General features: G+C 42.1%; 1 protein-coding gene across 3 annotated transcripts in view; it reads right to left on the bottom strand.

The window, feature by feature from the left end:
- The window catches only part of MAPRE2 (microtubule associated protein RP/EB family member 2), a 135,738-nt gene extending 128,847 nt beyond the window's left edge, over window positions 1–6,891 (bottom strand). The window contains exon 1 of one of the 3 annotated variants that reach the window (XM_045527838.1): window positions 6,754–6,891. Coding sequence is in view for 2 of the 3 variants with exons in the window: in XM_045527835.1 (XP_045383791.1) it covers window positions 5,244–5,267 (24 nt within the window). In the remaining variant the exon portion in view is untranslated. Of the gene's footprint in view, window positions 1–5,243; window positions 5,544–6,753 lie in introns of those variants that run through there. The other 2 variants (XM_045527835.1, XM_045527837.1) reach the window with 2 other exon arrangements.
- Between the last annotated feature and the right edge of the window lie 6,542 nt (window positions 6,892–13,433).

Here is a 13,433-nt window from a genome sequence, read left to right as displayed (position 1 = left end):
TCTAGTCTATAAAAACATCTGTGAAAGAATAGGAAGTGCTTTATTTAACAAAATAAAAAGATTGCTGATTTTCTTGTTCTTCTTTTGCTTTTCATTTCCCCTCAGTTAAGCAAATTGTGCAGAAAACTTTGGTTAATGACTTTTTTTTTCCCCTTCAGTAGGTGCAGGTAGCTAAGATATTTTAATTCATTATCTTAGAAATATAACCTCAAATCAGATATTTTACAGACCAGAAAAACTAGTCATTTTGATATTTATTATATGATAAAAGTAGGGTTGCCAAATTTAGCAAAAATAAAAATTAACAAAATCCAAATCACAAAATGGATGCTCAGTTAAATTTGATTACATTTTTATTATAATTATATCCAATGTAATCTATGTAATGTATGGGACATACACTAAAAACAAAAAAAAATCACTGTTTATTTGAAAATCAAATTTAACTGGTTATCCTGTATTTTACCTGGCAAGCCTAGATAAAACCATACCCCCAATTCTAACTTACCTTGAAGTGCTGAGAGGGCAGATGCTGGGATGGAAAATTAACAGACCCACTGACAGTGCTGTTGAAACATTCCAACTGTTTAAACACAAACTACTTTCTAGACTTGCCAGTACCACATAACACACTTGGTTATTACCGATGATGATTTGTGGAAGCTCCTTTAGGAGATTTGTGCCCAGAAGACCGCACTTAAAAAAATCATGATAGAGGTCAAACTGGAAGTGAAACTAACAAAGAGCCTTACTTATATATAAATAATAGCTTCTTTCTGGGGAAGAACCAAGGTGGGACAAAAAAGGGAGGTTTTTCTTCTAGCTCTCTCTCTTTTCCACTTTATGGACGGCTAAGCAGCTCAGTGGGAAAACTAAGATAGTGGTTTCTTGGTAAGAATCATGAGAGATTCTCTTTTTAAAATTTTGTCAAATGGATCAGAGTTAAGATCTTTGAAAGAAGGAAAGGGTAAGGTGGTTGCAGGCACTCTCTCATCTCCTGCTTATTAGTTGTTGAAAGCCTTTACCAGCTTTTAAAGATGGTCATCTAGTCCTCTGATTTCACTCTTATGCATAATATCCAATAAATAATTTCAGATACTTTTAGCAAAACTAAAAGGAACTATTCATTTTCCAGTTGCCTTTTGTTACTTACTTGCCTTTCTCGTAACTCCTTCAAAGCCCAAGTCATGCCTGCCATGTTTATAATAAGTTGGGACCAAGGTCTGCCTATTAGCAAAACACCTTTGAATGTTTTGCCCATTTAACAAATTGGCAGTTATGAAGGCCCCACTCTAGTAAAAATATAGTAAGTCCAATAATTTCCTAATTTTAGGAACTAGTTTAGAGAGAGACTACTAGTGTTATATGTGTGACATGAGCTATATCGAACAGAATATATTTAATAAAAATGTGAAATCTAGATCATAAAGGAGGACAGTCAATTGCACTTAGACTGGTCCCTTACCCAGTCAGCATAGGAGTTACATGGTCTATCTCCAGCCAAACCTTCTTCCTGCTCCCCCATCAGGAGCACTAAGGGATTAAGTTTATCTGGGAATTAGAGATCTACATACCATTTTATCAATAGTCTTAGGATGGGCTAAACACATTTAAAATTTTTTGGTTTTGTTTTTAAAAATCCTTTAGCTAAAGTCCAACATTTACATCATAATTCATTGTTTGATTTAGTGGAAAAGGAGCCCCCTTTTTTTTTTCAGTCTATAAATTATAAGGGGACTGATTCCGGAAGGGATGAAGAGGATATCAGTTATATATAACTCTTAAAGTTGCTCCTTCGGTCTAAGTGAAACTCATCTGCCAACTCCCAGTCTGTGGCATTAACAATTCATCAAAAGGAGGAAGTCCTCTTAATTGAAGAAAGTTTTATGACAAGTAACACTTACAATAAAAACTTGAGACAAGTTCCTATCAATGTAGTTATTCTTTCAAATAGTCTCTCTAGAATCTTAATAGTAATCTTTCCAGCCTTGCTAATTCCTGAAACAGAGCCATGAGTTTCAACACAAGATTAATGTAATTGTATAAAGTTTGTCAGCAGTCATTTTTGAAGTGTGTAGATTACTAGGTTGTTGGAAGCAAATTCGTCAATTTAGTCTATAAAGGTCTGGTGTAACAAACAAAATTTGAGTACTTCTGAAGTGTGGCAAAATTGGAGCAAAAATTGTGGAATTAAGAGATTTTAAATACTGCAGCCAGATTTTTCCTTATCACAGATTAAGGAGAATTCCTTTAAAATGTTTATGATAGTTGCAGGTGAATTACATAAGAGAGTTGTATCTATTCTTCGTGGCCTCCAACAGGTGAATGCTGCAAAGAGAACTTCCCATGATTGCAATGTGCTTTGATGGAGACATTCAAGCATACATTGGAGGACTTCTTAGTGAAGATGTTGTACAGGGCATTTAAACTTTCTTTGGGTGGTGGGAGTAACTTTTAAGGGCCCCTAATAAGAGAGTTGATGCTTCTATGACTTGGGGAAAGATTTAAAGAACTTATTACCTTTGGTTACCTAGAGAAGAAGCTAAAGATGGCTCAGACTGTTTGGGTTTGGCCTAGTCCAAAGGTTATTTAAGAATAAAGTCACTGAGTGCACAATGTATGTGAATAGTTTCTACTATTTCAAGGAAGGAGGAGCTAGTTGGAACTAATCTTGTCTAGCCAAAGCCTCCAGGCAAGACTACATCAAAACTTGTATGATGTAACAGACACTGGAAAAGGAGCCAATAATCTAGTGTTCTAGACTTGGCATTGCCACTTTTGGAAGATCACTTAACTTTTTGGATTCACTGTGCAATTTTGCACCTGGGAATACCATCTACTCAATTATGTTTAGGCCTCTGATATGTTAGAAAGACCAAAAGGCTATGTAAATTTAAGGTAATAACACTGGGTGATTCTCATCTGTTCTCAAACCCTTTAGAGCCTCTAAAATGTAGATGACACCCTTTCTTTGCACCCCACCCCTTTTGACCTACTTGTAAATATTACAGAGCTAGGAGTAATCCTATTAGTCTTATTTTTCTAGACTACTTTCAACCTTTCAATATCTTACAGCTCCCAAAAAAGGGGTTCACATTTCAGAAGTGCATCCCCAGTTCCTTTTCTAAGCTACAAAGAAGTGAGAATGAATTTGGTCATTGGAAAGTCTTATTAACATTTATTTTTGGTGGTGTCTATCAAAAAATATATCCAACTTACTACTTTTCAATATGCTGGCTATTTAAATGTACTTGTGCTACGTTACTGAGAGGAGTAGACAGATGACAATAAAAGCTGTTCAACTATTAACTTGTTTTGTAACGACTCCTAGCTTAATGAATTCCTTTAGGTATGCACATAACTGGATGTGCATGTTTTTGTTTTTTCAAAATAATGGGCGCAGAGTGAACTTTTGTGAAGTGAATCTTTGGCCCACGAGAGTGTAGTTAAATGTTGTGACAATTATTAGTTCTGTTCAAAATGCTAAATTGTTTGATATTGTTTTATGTAAAAATGTAAGTGAACAAATGGGTTATCATTTTATAGCACTTAAAAATTGTAACAGAACTTTGGCCTCTACATATCTGGAATGTCTGTCTTGAAAAATAACAAAACTTATGTACTCAGGATGCTTTGTTTTCCAATGTTCTCTCCACCTTCTGATCTTCAGTACAAACGAGCAGTATCTGTTAACTCTCACTTTCTTGTGCTCTGTGGGGGCTGCAGACATAAAAGCCCCTATATGAGAGGCTCCGATGACGTTCGGTGGCCGACAGTATTGAGTGAGTACTATGTGCAAGGCAATTGTTCCCCCTTAAAGAAATTGAGGATGGGGAAGAAAGCATTTAAGAAATAGTACAAAGAGCATTGGTGACAAAGAATAAGGAAGAAAGGAGTGGTATAAAAACTGAAAGTAATAGTAAAACAATTAAAAAAAATAAGTTTATTAAGTTAACTTTGTTTGCAACTTTAAACAGGCTATCTTAGATCCTTTGGGGATGACTTTAAAACCAAGAAAACTTTGGTTAGCAGCAAACATAAAATTTTATGGAAAATGTTAGGTGTAACCATTTCTATTTAAATGGATCCTTTAATCAGTACCTGAATGTACAAACAGTAATTGACTTTTTTGTATTCAAAATTTATGTACAAATTCATCCTTTCTACTTCGAATAACTGAAGTAACCCAAACCAGTTTACACTTTCCCAACAGTTTCTTATATGCCTCCCACCAAGGAATTTATAAGAAGTCTAGTTGGCGTCATGTTTCCCCTTCTAGCAGGAGAGAGAGCATTATATGAAACAGGTAGAATGGGGTGTCGGAAAAGGGAGTGGCTCCTGCAAGCAAACAGATCCTGATCAGGTATTAAAACGTGCTCTCAAAGGAGTGGTGCATGTGTCAATAAGCTGTTTGCTGTAATTACTTCCTATTCACTGGGATCGCTGCGGACTGCAGCCCGCTGACTCACCAGGCTGCTGGAGTTTGTTTCTGCCGGGTTTCCCTACAGCCTGCTACACATGAGTCATCAAAGGAATGAAAGTTTCTAACCTCTCCCTTAACCACAGTGCAGAAACCAGGCAATGACAGTGAACCAAACCCTAGGCAGGGAAGGGGAAAATGATGTGGTAGGTGTCACCACCAGCCAGGCTGCCAGATGACAGTCCTCCGCCCCAGGGTGTTAGTCATCCGCACCTCAGTTTCAGCGTCTTTTCTCTCACCCTCCCTAGTAGTTAAACTGGCATCTTGTCTTGCAACGCCTGCTGCTAATGGCCACCGGAACTCTTCCTTTGCAATAGGGATTCTAAACTTCGCTGCACAATGAAATCCCCTGGAGTTTGTTTTCGTTTTTAAATACCAATGCCTGATTCTCACACCCAATCTGATTTAAGTGGTTTGCAATGTGATTAGGACATCAGGATTTTTTCCAAAGCCCCCCAGGTGATTCCAATATGCAACAAAATTTGAGAACCCGTGCTTTGAAGCAGCATAGCTAACCCATTCAAGGAAAACGAACCAAATAAGCTTACCTAAGGACCACTTGGTCAGCTCCCAAATCTATCTTAAGAGATCTACTGACACATGGCCCCTCACTAATATCTTTAATGAGTGTGGCAGAGAAGAACGACAACAAAGGAGACATTTCCAGAAGGGACACTGGCTAACCAGGGATCATTCCCCTCTTTGCGTGCTAAAAAGTTAGGCAAATTTTGTGTCCTATAAATCTTGCTATTCTCCCGGTTACCTTTTGATCTCTGTTCTGTTTCATTCCAGTGTCCTGCTCGGCAAAGTTGTAAGCCGCCGGTCCTCAGATTAGTAGGTGCTGTGTCTGACCTCAATCAGGACGGCACTGCGCGCTTCACCCCGGCTGGGACCGAACCTCAGCCTCGCAGCGCGGCCCCGGGGCAGATACTATGCAAATCAAGAAAGTTCTTCTTCCGTCTCTCACGCGCGGGCGGGCGCGGGTCTAAGCATTTAACTCTTGATTTTGCAGTGACTGCAATATAGTGCTTTTAGTGACCCCCTCCTCCTGCCTAGCGGGTCTGGACCATTTTGTTTTTCTTTTCTTTCCGTTTTTTTTTTTTTTTTGAAAAGGCGAGGATTTGAGCAAGTGAGAGCAAGTGGTAGAGAAGACCCTCAGGGAGGGGACAGCAGCGTTGGCTGGTGCCGAGGTGAAGGGACGGCTAATGTTCGGAATATTAATCACTCCACGCGCTACCGACCCGGCGAGGACTAGCAGAAGGTGCTGGGGGTTAAGACAAAGGCTCCTCCGGATCAAATGGCTGCAACGCCCCTTCCTCCGAGGCTACAGCTCTGCCCTCCGCACTGGATTGGCAAAGTGACTCAAGGGGTGGCCAAACCCACCAGCCCTTTCGGGGTCCGAAAGTCAGCTTCACCGAGCTCTCCAGGTTCAGAGGGGAGAGCTTTTCTGCTCTCACCCCCTCCTTCCGGCTCTTTGTGGGATTTCTGGGTTCGGTGCAGCCCTTCTAAGGGCAGATTGAAGAATTTCCTACCGAAGTATAGTGGGGAGTCCCTGAGTAGCGCTCGCCCCGCGCGCAGGGTGCTCCCTACGGAAGAACCACTTAGGTGCAGAATAAGAACCCGCTTCCTTCCCCACCCAGCCGGCTCCTAAGTCCTGGGCGCCCGGGGCGCAAGCGGGAGCCGGCGTCGGAGTCGAGGAGCGGTGGGGCTGTTCTCCGCCGGAGGAGAAGCGCCGCGGGCAGCAGCCGAGCCGGGAGTCCGGGGTGCCCCCAGCTCCCCAGCCCGCGGGCGCCCGCGCGCTGCACTTCCCGGTCTGCCCGGAGCGCGCAGCCCCTGTGCCCCAGCTCCAGCCTCCAGGGCAGTGCGCTGCGGCCGCGCCCACCGCGAGATCCCCTCCTTCTCCCACGCCAAGTCTCCCCACCCTGGACGGCCCCGATCGCCCCCCGCCCCGGAGCCAGTCCACTTTGCTTCTGCCAGCGTGGCAGCCCCGACGCCCTCCCCCCTTTCCTGGGGTGCGCAGCGCTGGGGACCCGAAGGAGAGATGCAGCCCGAGGGAGCGCGGGGGACTGTACGCCCGGGGGCCGCCGCGCCGACCCCTGCACAACTTCTTGCTGGGCTCCGGGACCCCCGGCTCCACTCGCTTGGCGACGCGCAAGCTGCAGACCTAGCGGCGGGAGGAGGCGCGGCCAGAGCCTGGCGGGGGAGGGACTGCGCCAGGGCAGGGGGTGTTGGGGTGCGCCAGGGCGGTACCGCTTTAAATGCACTTGACTCACCTGCTCCGGCGCTGTCGCCTCCTTCCTCTGCTGACAGCTGGGGGCTTTGTTTTCTCCACCCACCCCGCCGGCCGCGCTCCGCCCCCACTGCCGCACGTGACTCGCCGTCTGCCACAGCCGCCTCTTGGCGTGTCCACCCGAGAGAGCTGGGCCAGCACCGCCTCTTCCTGGGGGGGCGGGTGCAGGTGGGGACTCCTGTGGGGGACAGTCCAGGGCAGGTCCGAGATGACCCGCCTGAGGACGCTGGGGCCCTAGGAAGCCAGGCTGAAATGGTGACAGGGAAGAGGGTGCCAGCCGGTGAACTGAACTGGGCAGTTTGGCCGCACCGGAGAGAGAGGAGGCGGGCGCGGCTTGCAGAGGGGGTTTGAAAAGGCGACGCCACACCCTGAGTTAAGGACCTGCAACCAGCGGCTTGCACACCGAACGGAGTGTACCTGCTTTTTACACCAAAAGTTTGTACTCATACCTGGAGCACGACTGATAATGAGGGGCAAACTAGTTTTGGCATGAACATTATCAATTAACCTAGACAATTCTAAGAATAACACTATTAACAATTTAATAATACCTTTTATTGGGGCTTCAAATCTGCTTGTTGGTGCTGTTGATATTTGGATTCTATTTGGAAAATGGAATCCAGGCTGGAGAAACTAACTCCAGAAGATTATTGATGTGGGCACTTGTACATTTGGAACGGCACCTGTTTTTAATGAAATGAATTGAGAAAATGTTCTGGCTTCAAGACCCAGCTCGGTATCTGCTGCTTTTGGAATTGGTCCAGACCCTCGCCGATCACAATGATCGCTGGTGTGCGAAACTTCAAGATCTTTTCTGAACCTTTCCTTTAGCACTTGGAGAACACATATATGCCCCCACCTACCAAATTGCTACTCAGGACAAAGATTGTCTTTATCTCCCCCAGCATTAATTAAAGTGAAGTCTTCATAGTGGAGAGATTCAACACAGTGCTTCTCAAACTTAAATGTGCAGAGGGATCACCCAGAGATTTTGTCGAAACCTAATTCTGATTGAGTGAGTCTGGGGCTGAACCTGAGACTGTCTGCATTTCTAGCCAACTCCTAGGTTATGGCAGTGCTGCTAGATTGAGGACCACACTTTCAGTAGCAAGGCTTAGAGCACCTGCTTTGGCATTGGCCAGCCTATTTTATGCCCTGACTCCATCACTTGCCAGCTGTGTAACCTTAGGCAGGTTTTTAACAAGCTATAAAATAGGGATGATACTAATTCTCACCTCATAGGGTTGTCTTGAAGATGAAGTGGGAAAACCCACATAAGGCACTTAGTGTTGCACCTGGCACACATACCTACTAGGGCTCAGGATATGTCAGTTAATTCACTCTCGAGGTCATCCTTGCAGGGGCAAAGCTGCCACGAAGTCTACCAGCAGGGGGAGCAGTGTGTGGAATGGGCACGAGGATGGGGTAGCCAGAGCAAGAATGAGGACTGTGCCCCACTAGTGCCTAGTGCATGCAGATGTGATGCAGAACAAAGCATGCTCGTTCAAAAGTTTTTCTTTCTGCTTTGAATCTTTTTATTTTATTTCAGAATATTACAGGGATACAAACGTTTTTGCTTACATGTATTGCTTTTGTACAGTTTGAGTCAATGTTGTAAGTGTGCCTATCATCCAGATAAGGTGCATTGTACCCGTGAGGTGTGAATTTACCCAACCCCTCCTCCCCCTCTACTTTAAATCTTGATAAATTAGTCCTGAGACATTGAATTAAAAATCATTTTGCTTTCTATTACAGATAACGTCCAGCTGCCTGTCAGATGGGTAATCTATTTTAATATCTGAGAAAGTAAATGGATTGTTAAGGAGTAGCACATTTTTTCTCCTCATTAAAAACCTTGAAATTTCAATTTAAATGAATTTATTAATGAAGATATGGTATTCTTAGCTCTCAAAATGAATGGGTATTGTCATCTTCCTTCCTTGCTTCTCTTCCTCTCTCTGTGTCCCCCAAAAGTGAGTGTTTCTTAAGACTCACTGCTTAGCTTTTTGTTCTTTTCACTCTCTGCCATTGCCCTCGGGAATTTTATGTATGTCTTACATTCAACTTTCAAATGTGTGGACACTACTTCTGAATCTATATGCACATTCTTAACCTGTTCCCAAGCCCTATTTCTGCTTTTCCTATTATTTGCTGGGCATTTCCATTGAATTTCCCACTAGTTTTTAGTGTGTTATAAATTAAACTCCTTCTTGGTGATCAATCAAGATGGTTATTTGCATTGGGAAGCCCTCAGTGCTAATCCAGGGACCCGGCAAGGGGGTGGGACACACAGCATGATTTATCTTAGCTACCTTTCTGCGGCTTCCAGTTATTTCTTTGAGTCTTTATCCTCAACAGTGACTGGAATCAGTATAAACACCACTTATGCAGCTGTGGGCTACAGCATGAATGGTGGTCATTGTGAATCGAGCTTGTGAGAAACTGTCAGTCAAGATAGGCTAGATGCTGCTGCTGTAACAAATGCCACTCAAATCTCAGTGGCTGTAATATAACAAAAGTTAATTTCCTATTCATGCAAATCTCCAGAGCATCTATTGTGGTCACTCATCATTCTAGTCTGCTTTATTCCTGTGACATCTGCATGAGCACCCTGGCAGAGGAAGAGAGTGGAGAATTGTGCACCAAACCTCAAATGCTTTCACGCAGAAGTGATACTGGTCACTTCTCACAGTTTGCTGGTCATGAAAGTCACATATGGTCATTGCCTAACTTGAAGGGGGTATGGACTCAGAAGGAATGGGAAAGTGGAAATCTTCCTTAGGTGTGACTAATGTTCACTACAGGGGTCCATTTTACACAAGAGGGTTAGGGATAAAATGAAACTGAAAACAGTCCAGCTATGGTAGGGAGTGAGCATAGATTGCCTGTGTGGAGTCTTTAGGGGAAGCATTAATGTTGTTATTATTATTATTATATAATAATATTATGTAGAAAAACAAAAGTGAAAAATTCCGTCTCTGCCTGTCAGGGTTATCTTATGATTTAGCCAAGGTCAGTCTACTGTAGGCATTGATCATCCAAACTCTTCTGTGATACAGCAGCCAGGAAAGACCATCCATCTTAATTATACCCTGGGGAACACACCAACCATTAAATAAGTAAGGTTACATTAACACAAGTAAATGTGCTAATTTTGATGACATTGATGGTCATTCTCTACTTGAGGAGTGAATGTATGTGTCTGAAGAATGAGATATTTCAGCAGAACCACATTGTCTCGTGTTTTCCCTATGATTGTCTGAATTATGCCTTCACAAAGAATTTTCTTGTGTTCGTGGGAATGTTGAAATATAGTAAAAATCAGTTAATAAACAAGGGGAAAAATAACATATCAATGTGAGAAAAATAAAATTATAGATTTCAATAAGCTTTGGGCCTCTTTCTCTAAAGAGCAGAGGTTCTGTCAATGAAACTTGCTTTCTACATCTCTCAACACTTCGTGTGCTTAAAACAAGTGAAGCATTGACAAATGCTGTAAACTCTAAATTGCTATGCAGGTATAGGGTACTGTAGTGTGTTGCTGGGCACTGAATAGTGTTTTTGATCTCAAAAATTTTATGTTGTCTCTGCCCACATCCATCAGTGACATCTAATCTCCTTTAAAAACATTTACCTCTTCATAAAACTGTTCTCAACTATTTTTAAATAACCTGAGGACTCCCTAAAGCTAATTTCTGAGAGCTTTAATCACACATTTCCACAAATATCTAACACAAGGGACTAAAAAAGAGAGGCAGAGCTTATCAGTTAATGTTTTAAACTGTTTGCTCAAATCCTTTTCATTTTATCTGATTACTTTTTACCTCCGAGTCCTTGCTAAGATACAATACTGCATTAGGTATAAATTATAGCCTCAAGAGATACGCTTCAGTGAACCACTCATAAATATATCTGTAATACCCTGTAAGACTGAGATGGAAGTGTTCATTACCAAGATCTGATAGTATTTATTAAGATGAGTAGTAAAGGTGGCACAAGATGACAGCTCACAGGGATCGCTGCCTTGTGATGACTCTAGCATCTGTTCACAGAATAAGTGTTGAAATTAAAAGCAATACCACCTTCAAAGCATTGTGCAGGCTCTTGTAAATATTTGTGAGTTAGCTAAACATGTATCAGTTTTTAGAGGAAGTTCAGGAATGATCTTGAATAACTGGCCAAAGTCTTAATTTCTGCCTAAGACTGCTAGCAGAAACTGCTACCTCCATAAGGTAACATAGAATGGAAGAGCAAAAACAGACTTATTTTGTAATATATATTGGTGTATACATCATAGGCTCTGTTTAATGTAGGTCAAAAGGAGAAAAATGTTGTCTTGGCTTATGCAAAGCCATTCATTGCATGATAGAAGTATTTATGATTCTATACTACACTGAAAATAAAATACAAATAAATTGGATGTGTATATTTTTATATTCTGCTTAAAACAGGTATAGCTGAAAGGACTCAACTTTCCATAACGATATTTTTATCACAGTACATTTTAAAGGCAGCAGACTTAATTAATTAATTTGTTGATTAGTAATTATATCCTAAAGAGCGAAACTATCTTTTAACTTACTCCCTCAGTCTCTGAGGCCAACAGATGAAATCTTTTAAAGTTTTCTATTGCATCTCCATGGAGCCCAGTGCCCAGATGGCTTTCTAGGGACCAGGGGGATCACCAGTATCTCATGTTGGGATCCCTTGGAAGAAAATGCAGCCAATTTTTGTTGAATTGAAAACCATTCTTGATTAATTAAACCTTACCTTGCCAATTGCATCTGCTTTGCAGTTCCCCTGTATCCTGTCTATGAATTGGTCAGCCAGTGTAAAAATAATTGGTAATTAATTTCTTGCCACTCTTGCCTCTCTTCAGAAACTTGTTTTTTTTTTTTTTTTTTTAAGACAGGGTGTTGCTTTGTCACCTAGGCTGGAGTGCAGTGGTGTGTGAGTATAGCTCACTGCAGACTCTAACTTCTGGGCCTCAAGTGATCCTCCTGCCTCAGCCTCCTGAGTAGCTGGGGCTATAGGCATGCGCCACCATGCCTGGCTAATTTTTAAATTTTTTGTAGAGACAGGGTCTGTCTATGTTGCCCAGGCTGGTGTTGAACTCCTGGGCCCAATTGATCCTCCTGCTGAAGCACTGGGTTTATAGGCATGAGCAACCGCACCTGGCCTCAGAAATTTTTTTCGATTGTTCTTCGATTCTTCAACAAATACGTGCTCTTCTTTGGTTTTTCTAGCTTTAAAATTGCTTCAATCTTTCTAAGTTGTAATTTATTTATCCGACAGTTTTGTGTGCTTTCTACTGGCAGTCTCTGTGTTAGTCGCTGTGGTTACCCAAGTGGTCTTTAGTTTTGAGGGGCTTACAGCTTAGGGAAAGACAGATGTGTACATAGCGTGGCTCAAGTGGTGTCGAATGAAGAAAGTGCTAAGAGATCTCTGGGTAGTCAGGAAGAATGTCGGAGATGTACTGTGTCTTGAAGGATGAAGAAGAGTGTACCAGGTGAAGACGGCTTGGGATGAGGCAGAGTGTGTGGGTAAAAGTATCCTAGAGAGAAAATGTGAAAGACAAAGATCAGATCAGAGATTTGAGGTTGAGGAGAAGTTCAGTGTGGCTGATGGGTAGGCTGTGTGGACTGGAGAGGTCAATGGGGTGGACTAGGTAAGTCCTGGTACGTTCAGCTGAGATGTCTGGATGTAAACACACTGGCCAGTGGTCGCCAAAGCAGGGTGAGAACACTGTAGGGATGTGTGAAATGATACACTGGCAGGTGGGAAGAAAGTGTTCAAACTTGGCTGCCTATCTGAAAACATAACCAAGAATTTAGGCTTTACTAATAAGTACCATGTGGCTGGACATTGGTGCCCTCACTTAAGACAGAGGGACTTCCCATGTGCAAGAAATTCCAAGGGAAGGACTGGGATCCACAACACTGAGGGAGTGTCCTTAACTCCCTTGCTCATTCTTAAAGCAAATTACAATTTATAATATCAGCAGTTTATGGATACTTGATTAAGTGGCTATGTGTTCTATTATCTAGTTTGACTAACCTAAGCCTCACAAATGGATAAATGACTTTAAAAGATTGAAGATACAAGCATTAGTGAATTTTAACAAAAGTCCTTGCAAAATTGGTGGATGGTTTTGAAAAATGAGTATCATAATTTTATAAGGTCGTCCAATGATATGCTTCCTCTGTTTGTATGTGGGTCTCTGGGAGGTGGATTCTGCAGCTCTGCCAGGCATCAAACCAAACAGCAAAATAAACCGCACTCAGAACCAGATTTGTAAAAGTTGCCTTTTCACAGTAAACATTTCCAAAAATTGTAAAACATATTCAACCACATTACTCTCACTAAAACATTGTAGTGATAGCAAAAGATTTTATCTACCATGAATAGATAGAATATAAAACGGTTTATTTCGTCTTTAACTCACTATTTAAAATTGCAATTTTTAGGTTGTTTTCCTATGTGTTCAATGATTAATTAATGCAATAGTTGTACATTCATGTTATTTACAAGTGAGTGTGTGTGGGGGAGCTAAATATTTTACTTATCAGAATATGTAGGCAGAAGGAAAACCAAAAATGGTATTAGAGAAGAGGTGTCTATGATCTGGTTTGTTTTTAGGAAGATGACTTCAGCCACAGTATG

This window comes from Lemur catta, chromosome 16, assembly GCF_020740605.2.
Source record: "Lemur catta isolate mLemCat1 chromosome 16, mLemCat1.pri, whole genome shotgun sequence".
Taxonomy (NCBI): Eukaryota; Metazoa; Chordata; class Mammalia; order Primates; family Lemuridae; genus Lemur; species Lemur catta.
Note: the sequence above shows the minus strand (reverse complement) of the source record. Positions and strands in the feature narration are given on the sequence as shown.